The sequence below is a fragment of the Peromyscus eremicus genome, chromosome 16_21 (genome assembly GCF_949786415.1).
Source record: "Peromyscus eremicus chromosome 16_21, PerEre_H2_v1, whole genome shotgun sequence".
In the NCBI taxonomy this organism is placed as follows: domain Eukaryota; kingdom Metazoa; phylum Chordata; class Mammalia; order Rodentia; family Cricetidae; genus Peromyscus; species Peromyscus eremicus.
This window is the reverse complement of record NC_081432.1, coordinates 58,052,006-58,071,329: the sequence shown is the minus strand read 5'-3', so window position 1 is coordinate 58,071,329 and position 19,324 is coordinate 58,052,006. Positions and strand designations below refer to the sequence as shown.

The window sequence follows — 19,324 nt, the reverse complement described above, 5'->3', positions numbered from 1 at the left end:
GTCTGTATCGTGCTGCTAGGGAGTCGGGGCTCCAAGACCTCAAGAGACTTGTCTAGGGCCACACAGTGACAGGGAAGGAGAATCAAGATGCGGTGACAAGTCTTAGGTTTCAAACGTGCTTTTTACTATTCCCCCCCCCATAGGAGTTTCCATTTCAGATCTAAATGTGTGTGTGTGTGTGTGTGTGTGTGTGTGTGTATGTGTGTGTGTGCGTGTGTGTGTATGTGTGTGTGTGTTGTATCCATGCCCATGCATGCTCAGACATCATTCTGCCATTCTGCAGGTGTCTCTTTCTACCATTTGGGTTGACACAGTGTCTCTCATTGTCCTGGAACTTTGCCCCCCAGGCTCTATGATAGCTGGCTGGTGAGCTCCAGGGATCCCCATGTTTCCCTCTCCCATCTTACCATTGCTAGGGTTACAAGCACACATCACTGCATCCACCTTTTACTTGGGTGCTCCTGAGGCGAACGCTTCAATGACTGGGACATCTCCCCAACCACAGAGCCACACTGTTGACAAAGCTCCAGCGCCGGGGCGGCATCTTAGGAGGACTTAGCATCCTCCTCTTCTTTCCAGGCCACACCTGGATTACACTAGCAGGAAAGTAGCCTGTGGTCCTGTGAGAAATGGGTTCCAGGACCCTTAGATGGGTCACACCCACTCTATCTCTAACCAGACACGGTGGTAGGAATAATCTACCTCTCGGTTTTCCAAACATGGTATTTAGTTGCAAAGATTTAAAATATACGTATGAATGAAATCTGAAACTGTAAAGTCTATGTTTTTATATGTGGGGTGAAGAAACTCAAAGCCGCTTAAATTATGCATAACACTATACATATATGTCCCTGTGGGAGTTGAGACCATCGCCATAAAATCGTTTATTTAAAATAGTTCTAATCAAAGCACTTTGCTTGAAGAACATAGAACAGTGAGAAGAAATGGCTCACACCATCGCACCCGTAGAATTTGGTCTGCATGCTACATTTGACTAGGAAAGGTTTCCTTAGAAAAGGAGTAGTGGACTGGACAACTTCTGGGATTCTGTTCTCCCTTTCTACCATGTGGGGCCTGGGGATGGAACCCGGGTCATCGGGCTTGGTGGCGGCATCTCGCCAAGTCATTTTCCCATTTCCTGTTGGCCCATGTTACACGCTTGGTTAACAATTAGATGTTTTTATTTTGTAGCATGAAAACCTGGGTGTTTTTTGCACAGCAGATCTGTTGCTAATTGATGGCCTCATCTGAAATGTTAATACTGTTTTTAGTAAATGTGGACCATTCTTGACAAGTGTAGTGTGTCTGGTAGAATTGTTAACGGTTCGTTGAGGAGTCTCATGGTTGTCCATTGTGTAGTAGAGTGAAATTCCCACCTCTCTTAATGAGGAATCTTGGGGGCCCCAAAGGGGCTGGGCTCCTCCATTCTGACCTTTGCTTAGACAGGATCAGAGACCATGTTCTGTGCTGCGCCACCCTTACAGGCTGTGGGCATTCTTTCCATGGCTGAACACAGCCATGGCGACCCAGTGAAGAGAGAGGCCTCACCTGGAATTAGCCCATTCTTACCTTTTTCCACCCTGACAGGAAGATCTGTGAAGACAGAAGATGTGCATGTGGTTTATGCATACACGTGTGTGAATGTGGCACTTGCAGAGGCCAAAAGAGACCATCGGTGGCCTGCTCTCTCTCTGTCTCCACCTCATTCCTTTGGGAGGGAGAGCCTCTCGCTGAACCTGGAGCTAAGGTGGCAGCTAGCCAACAAGCCCCAGGGATTCTCTTGTCTCTGCTGCCCCACAGCTCTGGGGTTAAGGCATGTACATGGCTATAGCTGACTGTCTAATAGGTTCTGGATCTGAACTCAGCTCCTCACACATATCAAGCAAGCACTTTTACACCCTGAGCATTCTTGATAGCCACAGGAACAGATATTTGCCCTGTGGCTTAGCAGCACAGTCTCTCTGGAGCTGTCCGGGGCCATATCTAGTGTGGGCCCAGCGGACATTATTCTGACTGTGAGAGAATAGGAGCTGGGTTTTGATCTTAGTAGACAGAGATTGCCCACTGTTTGAAGAGCCACTACTGACTGCTCTGCACTTGTCTCTTGTCCCACAATCCCACAAGAATAGACCAGCCCTTCCCCCCTCATTAAAACAAGCAACACCTCAATCCACCGTCAGGTATGTCTGTTTATCCTTGGGAGACAGAGGGCTTCATGTCTCAAAGACACACAAGAGATCATGAGCAGCCACCAACAGATGTTGATGGCCCATTGGGGGCGAGTTTATTGACACAGCACCAAGAATAAACACTGAATAAAGCCCTTTGGAGGTGTGTGTGTGTGTGTGTGTGTGTGTGTGTGTATGTGTGTGTGTGTGTGTCTGTGTCTGTGTGTGTGTGTCTGTATGTGTGTGTGTCTGTATGTGTGTGTGTGTATGTGTGTGTGTGTGTGTCTGTGTCTGTGTCTGTGTCTGTGTCTGTGTCTGTGTGTGCTGACTGTGGAATGTTATCAAGTGAAGAGAAAGTGAAAGTCCCATTTGGAGGCTAGTATTTATTTATCTCCTACAAAAAGGAGAATTTCATTACTTGACTTTTGCTGTTTGAAGGCTTTTGCCAAACGCTTAACAATCTGTAGGACTCGGTTTCTCATTTAAAAAAAAAAAAGATCACTCTGAGAACAAGGGTCCATGTAACTAAGTTGTGTTTGTTTTTGTTTAAGTCACTCAGAAGGGAAATCTTCTCTTGTCCATTGTTAAAAGAGAGGTTTCAATCAAAGGAGAAGTCTCCTTATTCTAAAATATACAAACAGTTCTTTGAAATGGATGCCAAATCAAACTCTAAAAGGGACGTTTTTCTTGCAGAAGTTTTGAGTTAATTCTGTGTGCAGGGCTTGAGTGGAAAACTTTGAGACTGTTGGAGGAGTGAGCTGCAGTAACGCCACACTTAGCTTCCGAAGTTACATAAGAGGCTTCGCTTGCTGGAGTCCCGGCCTCCTGTCCCGGGCCTCTTCTCCCTGGTTTTAGGCTAAATTTTAGTGACACTGGGAAAAGAATCCTTTCAGATTAAGTCAAATTTTCAGTTAAATAGAAGGTGATATTTTGGTTTCTGATGCCATTGGATCTCAATAGCCACATGAGAAGCCATACCAGGGCTCATGGGGAATTTTTGTTTGTTTGTTTGTTTGTTCCTGGTTTTTGTTTTGTTTCATTTTTGGGGACAAGGACAAGTTAGATAGTCCAGGCTGGCCTCCAATTTGTCATCCTCCTGCCTCATCTGCCTGAGTGCTGGAGTTACAGGCGTGCATTGCTATGGCTGGTTAATGGTTCTCTGTTGTCCTGGTAACTTTTCACCAACTTGACGCCAGCTAGAGTTATCTGGGAAAAGAAACCTCAATTGAGAGTATGCAATATGCCTCCTTCAGATTGGCCTGTAGGCAAGTCTGTGGGAGTATTGTCTTGATTAAAGGTTGATGTAGAAGGTCCCAGGCCACTGTGGGTGGTGCCACCTCTGAGCCGGGGGTCCCGAATTGTATAAGAAGAAAGGCTAGCACGTTATGGGGAGCGAGCAGTGTTCCTGCAAGGTCACGGCTTCCGTCTCTGCTTCCATCTCCAGCTTTGCATCCCTTCCCTAACTCCCCTTGATGATGGAGTGTCACCTGTAAGGTGAAATCAACCCTTTCCTCTCCAAGTGGCTTCTGGCTGTGGTGTTTATCACGTCAATAGAGGGCAGATGAGGATGCCTATTTGGAAAGAAATTCTGCGTGCCCTCCTATCAGGAATTCTATTTGCACGGAAGTACTATAGATGTCAACAGAGTAAGCCCAGTGTGGAAAGGGGCTCTAACAATGCTGTCCCACCAGTAACTAGTTGGGTCATGGATGGGTCCTTCCTTTCTTGACCAAGACTCACTGTCACTGTTTCCTGCCATACCTGCCTCATAGGCTTTTTGTGAAGATTAAGCCAGATACATGTAAAAACGGTGAAAGTTCTTGAAACAGGTGAATGTGAGATGTCATATTTATATGTAATTATAACTTTTGAGAGTCAGTGTTGGTGTGAGACCTGATTGTTTCCTGAGGCTGACGTCAAAGGATGAGTTGTCTGTGGGATAAGTGAGCAAGGCAAGAGATACAGTGTGGAACTGGGGGGTGCTGGATATCTGTGGGTGTAGTGTAACTTAGGTGTGCGTACCCAAGCCGCTGTAATGGCAGCTAGCGACACAGGAAGAAGACAGACGGTACACACAAATCGCCACAGGACAAGGGTTTGCCATGCCACCCTTTTTACCCTTGTGCATGCGATATCATTCATGTTTCTCGAAGAAAGGCTTCGAGGTGTCCAAAGGAAGTGGGACAGGGTTCTGATTCCAAAAGAACGTAGACCAGTAGAGATGGCGAGGTGGTTTTTGTCCCTCTGCATGTCTATACAGGGTACAAGTGGAGACTCCAAGAACCATGGAGGAAGGTGAGGACGCTAGGGTCCATGGAATGTAGGAGGGAGCTCCCAGTACGAAGGGATTGTGAAGCAGATTTGAAGTACTTTGCAATTTCAAGAGGGGAGGAGGGTACAAGGGCAGAAGAAATGATCAACCAAGGCAAGTAGGACCTGATGAGCAGGCCTGTAATTTTAACTTACTGAGGCCAGGAAGAGTCCTTCAGGACAATGAAGTTCAATTCCCCCAGGAGCCTACTGAGTGAGTTGAAGGACTACAGGTTGAATGATGAAGGCCCTGTCTCAAAATATAGAGTAAAAGAGGGCTAGGGATAGATAGCTCAGTGGTAGAGTGCTTGCCTAGCATGTGGAAGGCCCCAGGTTCAATGCCCAGTGCTGAGGAAGGGAGGGAGGGGAGGGGGGAGGCCAAGGAAGTGGGACAATGTCGGTGCTAGGGAAAATGGAAGGGTCCAGTTTGACTGTAGTACCTGGAGCATACAATCCACAAATGAGAATGAGGAAGAAGCGTGGTCATCTGGTTCAGGGTCTGGATCTGGAGCTTTGGGCAGTTTGGGCTGTCCTGCATGCACTAAGGTCTGGGTGGCTCATCACCATGCTAAGCCCTCCTAGTCTATCTCGGAAAACTGTAGGTTGGGTTTTGTGTGATTCCACCTGCTGTCTGGAGCCAACTCCGTCCCCTGGCCTGTCTTGTGGGTCAGTGTGAGGGTGGTTGGAAGGTGTCTTAGTTACTTTTCTATGGCTGTGATAAAAACACCATGACCAAGGCAACTTACAGAAGAAAGGGTTTATTGGGCTTATGGTTCCAGAGGGTGATGGTTCATCCTGGCAGGGAGAGCAGGCAACAGACATGGCAGCTGGAACTGGAAGCTGCGAGCTCACATCTCAGACCACAAACAGGAAACAGAGCTAACTTGGAACGTGGCATGTGGCTTTTGAAACCTCAAAGTGACACACTTCCTCTCACAAGGCCACACCTCCCAAGCCTCCCAAAACAGCACCAGTAACTGGGGACCAAGTATTCAGATGCCTGAGAATTATGGGGGACATCTCATTCAAACTATTCCAGAGTGCTAGTCTGAGGCTGGGTTGGGCTTTGATGTAGAGGGGCCACTTTATAAGACAAAGATGTCAAAATCTATCCCCCAAATACAGTCTGTGGAAATGGGGCAGTGGAAAGAGCCTCCTTCCTTCCCTTGCCGCACGTCTCTCTTCCCAGGCAGAGTCTTTATAAACTATTTTGGTTGGCTCCTGGGGCTGAGTGTGTGGGGTTAATCAGGAAATTCAGCGTTCAGAGTCTCCGTTCATGGGTTTCCTAGCTTGCACCTGACAATTAGTAACAGGTAAGAAAGAGAGATGCTTGCTCTTCGTGTGCTTTCACTGTTTTCCAATGACGAGAGCAGCCAGCCTAAGGATTATAAGAGGTGATTTACTTCAGCTCACACAGGACATCAGTGATATGGACAATATCCAGATTCAGGGGCAGGGTTAAGGATGGCAAGAAGATGGCGGATATCAGCTCCCCAAGCCACATCCATCTTGGCTCTGTTCTCTCCTTTGCCCCCAGAGTCTATCAAGACCTCTTCATCCTCAGCCTTAGCCAGTCTATCAGAATTGACTTGATCTGGTTCCTACATGGCAGCCGGGCCACACAGGTCTAGGGGTCAGGTGCTGGGCCACTAGATACTTGTCTGTACCTTTAAGTTTGTCATTCAGGAAAGGGGGTTGGTGACACTGTCTCCTCCCGTGGAAGATTTTACTCACATGATGTCAGCAGCAGGGGTTTCACAGAAGTCATCCCAGATGCTGACTAGAGCTGTGGCAGTGGTGTCTTAGACCCATCCATCTAAGCCAGCCTCCGCTCGCCCCGTGGGTCGCTGTGAATATCAGATCCCTTAAAGGGACTCATGCGGCTGGGGAAAAGCAAGTCACCAGACTGTGTTGGCTGAGCCATCACCAGATCTGATTCCCACCATCACCAGGCAATGACAGGTCAGAGCATTCCTTCACCACGGCTTTGGGCTTGTGACCAGGCTTGAAAGAAATGCTGCTTAAACTTTCCCAGGGCAGTACCCCGAAGGGCAAATGAAAACCCAGGACTCCTTCACCATGCTTTCCCCAGCCGACTGGCATCCACAATTCCCCCTAAGTAGAGTATTTTCAAATCTCACATTTTATCTAAAAATTTATGTGAAGCTTTTGTTGGTTTGTTTTTAATATATTTTAACTCACTAATATCACGTAGGTGCCCTGTAAGAAGCCTCCCCACTTGTCTCCTTCTCCTGTTCAGCTAAGCTTCGATGGCTAATAGATAACATGCCAACCAGTTTCATAAATTTCTACTTTTAATACAGTCCAAGCTACCTCTAGCTCAAACCACGGGAAAGTACCAGACTGCCCTCTCTGAATTCTAGCTCATAAAAAAAAAAAATTCTTAGGAACAATTTATCATTTAGTTGCAATTTTCAAAAATATTCTTAATTGACCACGTGCTGTCTATCAAATAAGAGCTGGTCTTGCAGCCTCTGTCTCCCGCCCCTGCTCCCCTCCTCCTTACGCCCCTTCGTGTGGGCATGCGCACTGCTCTGCTTTCCGCCAGGATGTCAGAAAATTAATTACGCCACTCGGGGTAGATAGCATCACAGGAAAGCCGCGCCAGATTCAAGATAAGATTACCGATATAGAAGCTGTTATTTTTAGGGGTTAAAGACTATTGCTTTCCAATCTCTCTGCTTCCTTTTCCCAGTTCCTCCCATTTTAATCGTGGCTCCATGTTTTCGTAGCCATAACTCATTAGTGGTTTTTAATTTTTCTGAAACTGAAATAGGGTCTGAAAGGGTGGATTTGCCCCCTTTTTCCTCCTCCCCCCCCCCTCTTTTTTTCCTGGCTAATCGGGGGAACGCAACCACATCTGAAGCCACTTGGCTCATTATGAATTTCATGGAAACTGATTCTCTGAAAGTGTTTCCATATGTGTGTTCCCAATATATCCCATCCTCTCTAAATGGGAGCTCAGACGTGTGCATGGGCTGGAAATGGCTTCAGGATGTGACAGAGCAGTCATATGACTCGCGGCACCGTGGGTGGCCCCTTCTGAAAGACAGGGTGTCCTGGGTGCTGGCTTCCTTCCTGCAGTGGATCTGGTTTCAAAGACTATCCACCGTTCCTTTAAAATGTTCCTAATCAAGGCCTAGCGAGATCTTTCCCCTCTTCCCTTCCCAATTCTCCACCCTCACAGCCTTTAGCTCCTTCCTTCTCTGCCCTGGGTCCCTGGATACACACACACACACACACACACACACACACACACACACACGCATGTGCGCACACGTCTTCTACCGTCTGCCCCCTTTCCCTTTCACAAAGCGGAAGGGGATTATTCCTGCAATATCCTTAAAATTGGGGTGGGTTTAAAGAATAGTTGTGTTTCCCAAGATTGCCAGGGTGCCCGGCTCTCGCGCCCCTCCTGCCTTAGGATCAGCGGGTCTGTCTGAATTTGTGAGTATGCTGTGGAAAGCACAATTTATTACAACACTGAGAATGAATATTTACACTGGAGACTTGAGGCCCTTTTTTGTGGGTAAAACTATGGAGCTTGCTAGTCCTTTTATTGTCTTAAGGGTTGGTTCCATCTCTCGTTCTACTGTTCTCTTTAGCGCGGTCCTTTGCATTTCCCTAAAATGTGTGCTTTCCTACTTACTAGGTAATGAAGCTAAGTCAAATGTTGTGTTGCTTAGTCATGTTTAGAATGAAGGCATCAATTCGGGGACAACTGATATAAATCCCTTTAGAATCTAAGTGTGAAAAGGCAAAGTAGTATTTTGTGCCTAGTCTAAATCTGATTCTTGGATCGTGTCTTCTGGAGACCAGATTAGTGTCGCTTGTTGAGCTGTATTTCTGAAGCACTCCTCTTCCCATGAGGTATTAGATAGAGTCTAAAGGAAGGATGTGTTGGTGAAGTGCCTGCCCTGGAAGCATAGGGTTCAGGATCTGGATTCAGATCCTGAGCACACGTGTGAAAGTCTGCTCTGGGGGAGGTAGGAACATGTGGGTCCCTTGAGCTCATTGGCTGGCCAGCCCAGCCAAATCAATGAGCTCCACGTTCAGAGGGAGACTCTGTTTCAAAAACATAGAGTGGAGAGTGACTGAGAAAGATAGTCAAAGTCAATCTCTGGCTTCGACTTGCACGTAGGCGTATTCACCTGCATACGCGCGTGCGCACACAGACACACACACACACACACATACATAACAAGAGAGAGTTCAGTTCCTTAATATGCTTTATTTTTCTAAGTTAACTACAAAGTTTCTAAAAAACTTTGCAAATAAGTAAAAGCCATTGCACACCAAAATTAACCAGGCCCACAGTCTATACAACTTAATGAACTTCTATACAGTTAGAATTGGCATTCAGAATGGAAGTTGTGAAACTTCACATTAAATGTTACACTTTTAATATTGAATAAATTTTATGTACTTATCCACCATCAAAACCAAAAAAATCCATGATGGAATTAGACTTAGAAAAACAATTAGCTTTCTATCCTTCTGTAACTTGTGTCCATTGCCTGCATTCCGTTCTTCCTTGTCCCCTCATATGTAGCTTGTTTTATTTCTTCATGTTATACTGTACCCATGTGTACACTTGTTTCCATACATACATATATTATTGTCTACAGTCCATATGAGAATGGAAATACAATTTCTTTTTGAGAGCATGTGACCTTACTTAATAATATACATTCTAAGTCCATCCATTTTCTTTCAAATTTTTAAATTTCATTTTTTAGAGTTAAGTAGTATTCCTATATATATATATATATATGTACATATATGTTCCATTATCCATTCATCTGTTTATAGATAACTAGGTTGATTCCGGTTCTTTTCTATAGTGAATAAAGCGGCAGTAAACATGGGTATGGTAGGGTATGGATGGAGCTCTCTAGTGTACACCCAGGAGAGAAGAAGCTGGGTCAGATGGTAAAGGAAAAATACCTATCTAAAAACAATGTTAATGTCAATGGCCATGTTTTAATCTAAATGGCATGGTATACTTTCTAGACACAAATATTCGTGGGATACTTGATAAGAAAGTAGTATAAATTTGCACACCACGGGAGGGGGTGTTCTGTAGCCATGAGTTCTGCAGTTGGTGTTTGCTTAGTCTGGGAACCCTGAAGGGGTAGCCACAGAAAAGCTCACCAGAGAACCCCAAGTTTGTGTCCCCTCAGCAGGAAGCATGTGCATCCCGAGGAGCAGGGAGACAAGATGTCTGAGTGTGGAACACTACTCTCCATGCACACGCAGGCTCCCTCTCATTTTCACACATTCTTTGCACGGTAACTGGGCAATGCCTCACCAGAGGTGGTGGACTCATCTGCACATGGCTAAGGGTGGTCTTCTGGGGTTGCTACCTTGGCTTGAAAAGGGAGACATGGAAGTGAAAGAGTCCCTTCTCCCCGGTGGTTCTACAGAGCACAGACCCTGCGCTCTTCCCCACCATCACTTTCTGTCTTATCAGGGACAGAGAGGGAGGAGTGTGTTGGGTCTGGAGAAGGAGGCCACTTTGGAGTCCCTGCTGCCCCTGCCCCTCATGGACCCACAGACTCCCATGTCTTATCTGTCAAAACCATCTATGATTCATTCTCTTGTTTGGTTCTTTCCTTATCCCTCCAATTCTAGCTATGGAATCTAGGGTCTTTGCAAGTGAGATGAGTGCTTTTACCATGGAACTACACTCATCAATGACACTTGGGATCCACCCACCAATGGTGCTTGATTGAGCTCCACCCACCAATGGTGCTTGATTGAGCTCCACCCACCAATGGTGCTTGATTGAGCTCCACCTACCAATGGTGCTTGATTGAGTTCCACCCACCAATGGTGCTTGATTGAGCTCCACCCATCCATGGTGCTTGATTGATTGAGCTCCACCCATCCATGGTGCTTGATTGAGCTCCACCCATCCATGGTGCTTGATTGATTGAGCTCCACCCATCCATGGTGCTTGATTGATTGAGCTCCACCCATCAATGGTGCTTGATTGAGCTCCCATCAAGGATGATTAATGACTCTGAAATGCTGGCTGTTTACACAAGTACAGACATTCAGAAAGTTTCAAATTTTGTCCCCATTACCTTACTGATTCCATATAAACACCATGACTTTAATGGCAGCAATGGGCCCAAGCTCAGAGCAAGGACAAGGGTGCTAAGCGTCCGGAAGGGTGCGTGTTTCTGGTCCGATTCTGCCCCATCCCCCTGTTTCATCTCTTCCCCAGGGTCTGCCCAGTATGGAGCTCCATGCATACTGGTCCTGAGGTAGGGCGGGTGTCAGGAAGGAAGCAACAGCATGCTAGTAAAACAGGGACATCTGTTTCTTAGTGGCAAATGTCGCTGGGCAGGGGCTCTGTCTGAAGTATGAGGTCAGGTGATGTGATGGTGGCTAAGAATATCTTGGTGTCCATTTTAAAGAGCATTTAACAAGATTTTAGGTATGAAACATACTTAAATTACATTTTAGATTTGATGTCAGCATTGCTTAGTTTTTTTTGTTTGTTTTATTTTTCTGTTTTTTTTTTTTTTAATAGTTTTACTTTTTTGTTAAGACAGTATCTCCCTATGTAACCAGCCTAAGCTAAACTAGCCTCTGACTCACTATGTTGTCTGTTCTGGACTCAAACTCATGGTGATCTTCCATATGCCTCAGCCTCGTGAGTCCTGAGATTACAGACATGAGCCTCCCCAAAACTTGTTAAAAACAGGTTTAATTATCACTTTTATGTATGTGCAAATTGTGTGGCTGCATGAGTTTGTGTGTACTGTGTGTGCAGGTGCCCTTGAGGCCAGAGGGTGTCAGACCCCCTTGAACTGGAGTTACAGGTGGGCTCTCTTGTATATGAGCCACCTCTCCAGGCCTCCCCAGTGTTTTCGATGCCCGATTCTTACTGTGTTGCGATTGTTCTGGCCGTGTCACAGAGATGCTGATGCCTAAGCTCATTCACTTACTTGTTTTTACATCCAACCACTCATTTTTTTTTTTTTTTATTTGAAGCTCTTACAATCTACTAGGTTCCGGGAGGGAATGTGAGAGGAAAATAAATCAGCTGCCATCCAAAGCTGACTCTAGTTGGAGAGAACAGCCTAAGAGACAGCTAATAACTCACTAGAGTCGTGAGCAAGGGTTCAAAACAGTGCTTCAGAAAGTGACTGCTGTTGGAAGAGAAGCGGAATAGGAAGTTGTTATGTAAGCAGGCAGTGGGATGGGGCAGCCCAAGCGCTGAAGCGGAAGGAGCCCATGCAGAGCAGAGGACAGCAGCCCTGTGTAGGTCTCGTGTGGTCTGTGTTCCTGGGAAGGATGTCTCAGGTTAATAAAAAGTTCATGAGCTTCATTGGAGATTTGCTGAAGCAGTAACTCCTGCCGTGTAGCCGGCCCCAAAGTTATCTCTGAAATTAACAGCTGGCTGCCAGGTCGCTGGCTTTTCATGTCCCACAGTGGTGTCCTTCCCCGCAAGCATGGGCTCTGGATCTAACTGAATGTCCCGTTAGATCCCAGGCGCTCTGGGTTTCTTCTCCTCCTTCAGCTGGGGTGTGTTGGTTCTGCTTAATGTTTAGTGGAGAAGCTGACCATGCCCCGTTTCTCTGCTGACACCCCTTAGTGACAAATGCTTCCTCTACTGTCCTCCAAGTCCAGTTTCCTTTGATTGTGAAGACCTCCTTGCCTGTTTCCAGTCAACAATTGTTTGGTGAAGGTCTACTAAATGATACATGTGTCCTAAAGATGGGGCTTAGAAATGGAGATTATTAGCTCCTGGGCTGTAGCTCTGTAGCTCAGTGGTAGAGCACTTGTCTAGCATGCCTGAGGCTATAGGTTTGATCCCCGGCACTTTACAAAAGGGAAGGGGGTCAGAGAGATAGTTCAGTACCAATGGCCTCTTTCAGCCATTATGGGTACCTACACATGTGTAGCACACACACACACACACACACACACACACACACACACACACACAAATGAGTAAGTAATTTTTAAAAAAGAAAGACTGAGTATTCCCATTAGTAAGCACTGATGGGGAGAGATCCGTGCCTTCAACAGCTGTCTTTACTTGTGAGTCAGACATGATCCAGGCTAAGTAGCATTGGAAAGCAGCACATGAAAGACCTAGAGCAGATGAGTAGGGGCCTGGAAAGGCACGTTCAAAGGTTCTCTTGTATTCCTCTTGTCTGGGTTTCACACACTTTCCCCTTCTCTGAAGACTCCAGAAACCTGACGAGGTAGAGAGTCTGGTGCCTTTCCTCTCCCAGATCTTGCGGGGCGAGGTGGGGTGTTTTTACTTTTAACATTGGTTTTGTTTTTCTTTGGACCTCACGGGCACTCTATTAGTGTATTCTTCCCAGTTTGTATCAGCCTGTGAGGGGCGGCCGCTCCTGCTGCTGCTGCTTCCACCAGCAAGGCTCTTAACGGTCTTCCTCCTTGAGGCAGTTTGTTTGCAAGCTGTCCAGCTCCAGCTGTGGCTGGGAGTGGAGACAGCAGCTTTGGAGTGGAGTGCATCTGTAGGAAGTCAGGAGATCCCGGGGGATGGAGCCCGTGACCTTGATTCCCATTCTTCTTGTACCCTGAGAACTGAAACTGGTTGCTAACTGTTTATCAGATTAGATCAACCATGTGGCCAGAGTGGAGCACTAAGAGGGTTCCCCCAAATGGTAATTATCCCTGGGGGGACACTGAGATCCCAAAAGAGTCTACTTAAGTAGTTTCCAATTGGACAAATACAGTGAGAGAAGTGGGGAGGGGGGCTGTGATTGGCTCAACCAGATTCTTCCAGGGTAAAACAGACTGCTTGTCCGCTCTTAGGAGTTAAAGGTGTCTGTCTGCTGGCCCTGCCTCCTTCCCTGTGCTCCACGGTGTGGGGATGCTGCTTGAGTGACTGGCTTCAGCTTCCCTAACTGTCAAGTGTAGATTAGATGACAATCCATCGCGAGTTTAGACTTTCCCATCAGAGTACTTGGACCAGCAGAAGGAGGTCTGTGGCTAACTTGGGAGATCAGGGGACATAGCAATGTCATAGGTACATTTTTGTTGTTGTTGTTGTTTTTAAGACAGCCCTGGCTGTCCTGGAACTCACTCTGTAGACCAGGCTGCTATCAAACTCACAGAGACCCACCTACCTCTGCTTCCTGAGTGCTGGGATCAAAGATGTACACCACTACTGCTCAGCTGATAGGTACAAAGCTTTGGGGAAATCATTTTTATTTCTCCAAAAGTTCAGTCTCCTCCCTGACACAGTTTTCAAGTTTACTGTGTGGTGTTGCCGCTCCATTCCCAGGTTGAGTCAAACCAGCCTATCAGGAAGATGCGTCATCATCTTGGAGTTTCACTAACTCCTGTCAGCCCACCAGGCACTTGAAACACCATTTTGAAACTTTGATTTTGTTGTGAGATAGGGATCTCAGCCCTGTAGCTGGAACTAGCCTGAAACTCACTATATAGTCCAGATTGGCCTCAAACATGCTGTAGTCTTACTTTAGCCTCCTTAGTGCTGGGATTAAAGGCTTAAACTGTGCCCCTCTCCATGCCCCAGGTTAATTTTGAAACTCTTAGAACCAGGACTCGTGTGGATAGTAGAACCCTCAATTCCCTGGCAGTTTCCATTTTTCAGCACAGTTTAGTGTACCTTGTCCATGGACAAGACTATATATACATGGACAACAGCAAAAAGGATGACCTTAGCTTTATTTACTCGATAGACTGTAGCTGGGAGCTTTAAGATGTTTGGGTTGTCCTGAGGTTACAGGCCTGTCACTATGGAGTGGGGTAGGGTGGGTTTGCATGTACAAAATTAGATGGGCATACCAGTCCAAACTTTCATCTTGTGGGCATTTTTAACAAGTCAAATTGACATTTTCCATAGTCAATTCAGTATGTGTTTTTAAAGTTTTTTTTTTTTTTCGTTTTTTTTTTTTTTAAGTTTGTGGCTGGTGACACAAAGGAGCAGTGTCATTGTCAAAATCACCCAAAAAAGGAGGTGCAGAAGAAAGCCACACCACTCGTACAAGAGAGAGTACAAATTCGGGTGCAGACCTATTCAGGGAGAGATATGTAGTTACATCTCTTCTCTCTGAAACAATGATAATAAGTAAATTGAGGTTTCTGTTAGGACCGCCCCCCCCACCTGCCCACCATACATGAAAAATCCCTGTTTCTTCCTCCCCAATACACTGCAGTCAGCTTCAGAAATAACGCCTGCTAACATAAAATGACTGAGCAGATTCCGGAAAAGGCTGTTGTTCACAGATTACAAAGAGTCTCTTCCAGTTCTTTTATGTCTACTTTAGTTCACACAGTCAAGAAAGAGTTGATCCTCAAGACATCATAGTCGCAAAGAAGTGACTGGCTAGCGTCCCGTGGTTTTCCAGGAAGACCAATGAACCCCAACCCGAGCTCATTCTTTGAGAAATGACTGTCAGTTTGTGTTAGTTAACGTCTCTAAAACCCAAAGCTAGAGTGCTCTTGGCATATGTTGCTGAGCAATAAAAACATCAGCAAAATGTAGCAGCTAAAATAGAGGTGTGTGGTAGGAGTAAATACAAAGCCATATCAGTGTTTACTAGCAGAGTCCCCCATAAAGAGTTTTAATGAGATTTCTGCATCAAAATAAGCGAAGCCATATGGAATTTTAATTATTCCTAAAACATAGTTTTAAGGAAAAATAAATACATGTTAGAAGCCTTTAAAAAAAAACATTAGCATGCCTATCTGTGTGTGAAGTCTGTGCTTCTTTGAGGGGCAAATGTGGATGTTTTAAGTGCGGCTTCTTTCCGTTTTAAACTACTACAGTTCTTCTGGCTTTTTTCATGTGCTCTGGGTACTGAACTTAATGCACATGGAAGTGGCCTGCCTGTATCTATTAGGCTGGCCGCTCAACTTCACCTAAATGCTGTGGGGCAAGGAGACTGCTGAGGACCACCTGTGGCCTCTGCTTGGGGTCTGTATTGTTTGTGGCCGCCCATAAACGGGGAGGAAGGGTGGGGGGGGTAGGGAGGTGGGTATGCTCATCTGCTCCTATTTCTGATTCTCACAGCCTCATTACCTCCACCTTCTAAAACTCAGGCTTGTCAGAATGTCATTTAGGGGGAGGGGTGAGGGAGAGGCCAGTCCCGGGAAGAGGGCTTTATAAAAAGCAGACCCTGAGTGCCTGGCTGCATGCATGTTAGTTTGGCATCTTGAAAGTGTTTGCTTCTGGTATTGGAGGCAGCTCATTTGCTGGGCACCTTCTGCAGATGGGCCAGTGGGTTCGGGGATGTCACTACCGAGGGATGGGAACCCCCACCCCCACCCCAAGGCCGTTGTTTCTCCTCCTGCCTTGGAATCAATGCCGTAGACCAGATGTCAATGCTAGAGCTGGAAGGGAACTTAGAGCTCGTCCCCTCCTTTTCCAGATGACGATACTGCCACCTCTGACTTCTGCCTCTGGCCTTCCTCTCTCAGCAAGAAGAGCCAGGCAGGTGAGACTTCACAATCCTGGGGGGCTGGGCTGGGCTGTCTGAGGGCTACTGTCTTCTGGTTTGTGAGAAAAAAAGGGCTTGTTAACTCCATGTTGCTTTCAAGCAGTTACTTTGTACGACACATGCATTTCACGCCCTGAATCCCAGCTCCTGGTGAAGATTTACAACCAATGTGCAGTTTTACAAACACCAACCACCCTCTGACAGGCCTTTCAAGACACTCTCTTGAATGATCCCTTCAGACTACCCCAGGAGAAAGGCTGAGGACAAATTGGGCGCAGGGACAGTTAAGGTCTTCAAGCATTGCTCAGCACTTTCCCTTACAGCCAAAACCTGTAGCAAAAGCAGATACAGGAAATGCAAGTCAGGAAGCGAGGGGAAACTTAGGCATCACAATCTTAGCAAGAGACATTGATGTTACAAAAGGCCTTGCCATAATCCTGTCAGTTCTAGAAAACTACAAGGAACCCCAAGATCACAGCTATGAGCTTTACCCATTTCAGATAACTAGTTTCCACATGCAGAGAAAGTCTCCAGCTGTGCTATCAGGAGTTAGATGGCAGAGGGATCTGCTAAGGAGGCACACTGGTAGGTAGCTCCAGATGGGAAAGTTCTAGGGGAAGCCATATCTGCCTCTAGGCTTTAAAGCGCCCAAAGCTCGCTGTAGTGCAGGGCACAGGCAGTCGTCAGGGAACTCTCCATTTAATCTCTCCTAGGCTTGAAGCCTGTACCAAAGCTGCTGTGGGCACCTGGCCTAAATCAGGTCCTGTGCCGCCCATCAACACTCTGAAATTCAGTGACAGTCAAGGTCCTCACACCCCCCTCCACTCCACCCTCCCACGCACCCCACCCCACCCTCCCTCTTAATACCTTCTTACTTAGTTTATGACTCAAGGGAGAATTTCTGAGGACTCCACTCTCCCCGACACCCCCAGAAAAGCAAGATAGTGTTAGATTACATCGAAATCTGCTGTGATTTCACATGATGAGAATTGTAACAAGATCTTAAATTCTTTCAAAGGTTAAAAAATAGTAGGAATATGTTGAGGAAATTCGTTAGACGTACTTTTCTTTTGTTTTGTTTTGTTTTTTTTTTTTTTTTTTCGAGACAGGGTTTCTCTGTGTAGCTTTGCGCCTTTCCTGGGACTCACTTGGTAGTCCAGGCTGGCCTCGAACTCACAGAGATCCGCCTGGCTCTGCCTCCCAAGTGCTGGGATTAAAGGCGTGCGCCACCACCGCCCGGAGACGTACTTTTCTTAACAAAGAAGCCCCTGCCCCGCAAAGGGGTACAATAATAAATCTTTGAAGTCTGTTTACATCAAGTTAGGAAAAAAAAAATCAATGCATCTGATTTAGTAAAAGTTTCACTTCAGATACCCGAAATGCAGTAAGAAACCAAAAGGGAGGGGAAGGGTGTCAGTGAAGACCCAGCCTTACAGTCTGGTGAGGGAGCCTGTGGCTGGACGCTGGTTTGGCTTCCACACAGGGTCTAGCACATATTTGGCTTTTAAAAGCCCTTGGGGATTTCTGGAGGTGGAGAACTTAAGGATAAATGTCATTGAGACAGACGGTGATGTGGGGAAAGCTGAAGCCGGAGGTGAGCAGTGCGTTTGAAAATCTGTTGGTGACTTGCTGTTCCTCAGGAGAAAGCTAAAGTTTTCTTCTTTTTCTTTTTTAATTTTGTAAAAATTCTATCATTTTAATTGATATTTACAGATGTTTCCCCTTCCCCATCTTCTGTTATAATTTTTAGGTGCTTCAGAACTGGGCCCTTTTTCAGACCCCAGGCAGTTCCCAAGCATTTCATCCCTCACTGAGAACCGCTTCTCCAACCCACGAATGCACTACCCAGCCACCTTTACTTACACCCCGCCAGTCACGTCAGGCATGTCCCTCGGCATGTCCGCCACCACCCACTACCACACCTACCTGCCACCACCCTACCCCGGCTCTTCCCAAAGCCAGAGTGGACCCTTCCAGACCAGCAGCACTCCATATCTCTACTATGGCACTTCGTCAGCGTCCTATCAATTCCCCATGGTACCGGGAGGGGACCGGTCTCCTTCCAGAATGCTTCCGCCATGCACCACCACCTCGAATGGCAGCACGCTATTAAATCCAAATTTGCCTAACCAGAATGATGGTGTTGACGCTGATGGAAGCCACAGCAGTTCCCCAACTGTTTTGAATTCTAGTGGCAGAATGGATGAATCTGTTTGGCGACCATATTGAAATTCCTCAGCTGTGGCCCAGCGGCATCCAGGGGCCACATCCCACATGTGTTAATATATACATATATAAAGAGAGTGCATATATATGTATATTGATTAGCTATCTAGAAGATTTCTCATTCACTCCCTAGTCATGATCTTGCAACCCTAAGAGGGTAGAGACAGTCATAACTGGGTCTCATTTTGTTTACTATTTAAGATGTCCCTTTTACCAAGGAACAAATGGTCAAAGGTGTTGTTGTCTGGCCTGTTTTCATCAGTAACTTGTTCCTATGCCAATTCAGAGAGGTGGACTCCGGGTTCAGGAGGAAGAAGAGCCAAGCCACTTCCTCCCTGTACTCTGAAACCGCACGCTTCGGCTGTGTGGGGGCCGGTGCACTCTGCAGACCAGCTTTCAAAGCCAGTGTGGTGCACTCAGGAAGGGATGAGAGGTAGCATGGATACCGCCGCCGCCGCTGCCGCATCCAGTGCTGTCCCTTCTGATACCTGCTCCAAAGTTTTCCTGCAGACTTGCTGCAGGTACTCGTTTGAACTTTTGAGTTCACTTATTTTTTTTTCCTACGCTAAGAAAGTGACTTCATAAATACTGATCAGGATAGATTATTTTATTTTACTTTTTTATAGTTCCCTCACGTCCCCCATTTAGCCAAAAAGAAATCCTCCCAACTACCCTCTCCTCTCCTCCCTCTATGCAAAACTGAAGATGGCAATACCTTATTATAGCCATAATGATATAGTGTTTGAGTTGGCTGTGTGTTATTTGTTTTTCTTTTTTTTTTAAATTATGAATATGTGTAAAATCTGAGGTAACTTGCTAACGTGAATGGTCATATAACTTTAAAGATATATTTATAATTATTTAATGACATTTGGACCTTTGGAACATTTCTTAGTGTAATGATATGTTGACTTCGGTCTCTAAAAGTGCCTTTTCTTAAATAACAAATTTATTCAGTGGGCTAGAGCCATATCTGAAATATTGCTAAGCAATTTCAATTCCTTCAGGCACAATGTGATTTTTGAAGATAATTTCCACCTCCAAATATTTTAGTTGTAGTTTGTTTTTGTGATGTATGAAGGGAATGCTATATTTCATTCTTTCAGGTCTTTGATTGCCTCTGACACAGCTTTTTGCCTT

The 19,324-nt window shown here is 46.0% G+C and overlaps 1 protein-coding gene across 3 annotated transcripts in view; it reads left to right on the top strand.

Moving 5' to 3' along the window:
* Runx2 (RUNX family transcription factor 2) overlaps window positions 1-18,637 on the top strand; it is a 212,207-nt gene extending 193,570 nt beyond the window's left edge. For all 3 annotated transcript variants that reach the window (XM_059243987.1, XM_059243986.1, XM_059243988.1), the window contains 2 exons: window positions 15,890-15,955; window positions 17,709-18,637. In XM_059243987.1, the coding sequence (XP_059099970.1) occupies window positions 15,890-15,955; window positions 17,709-18,187 (545 nt within the window). In that variant the 3' untranslated portion in view covers window positions 18,188-18,637. The remainder of the gene's footprint in view (window positions 1-15,889; window positions 15,956-17,708) is intronic.
* The last annotated feature ends 687 nt before the right edge of the window (window positions 18,638-19,324 follow it).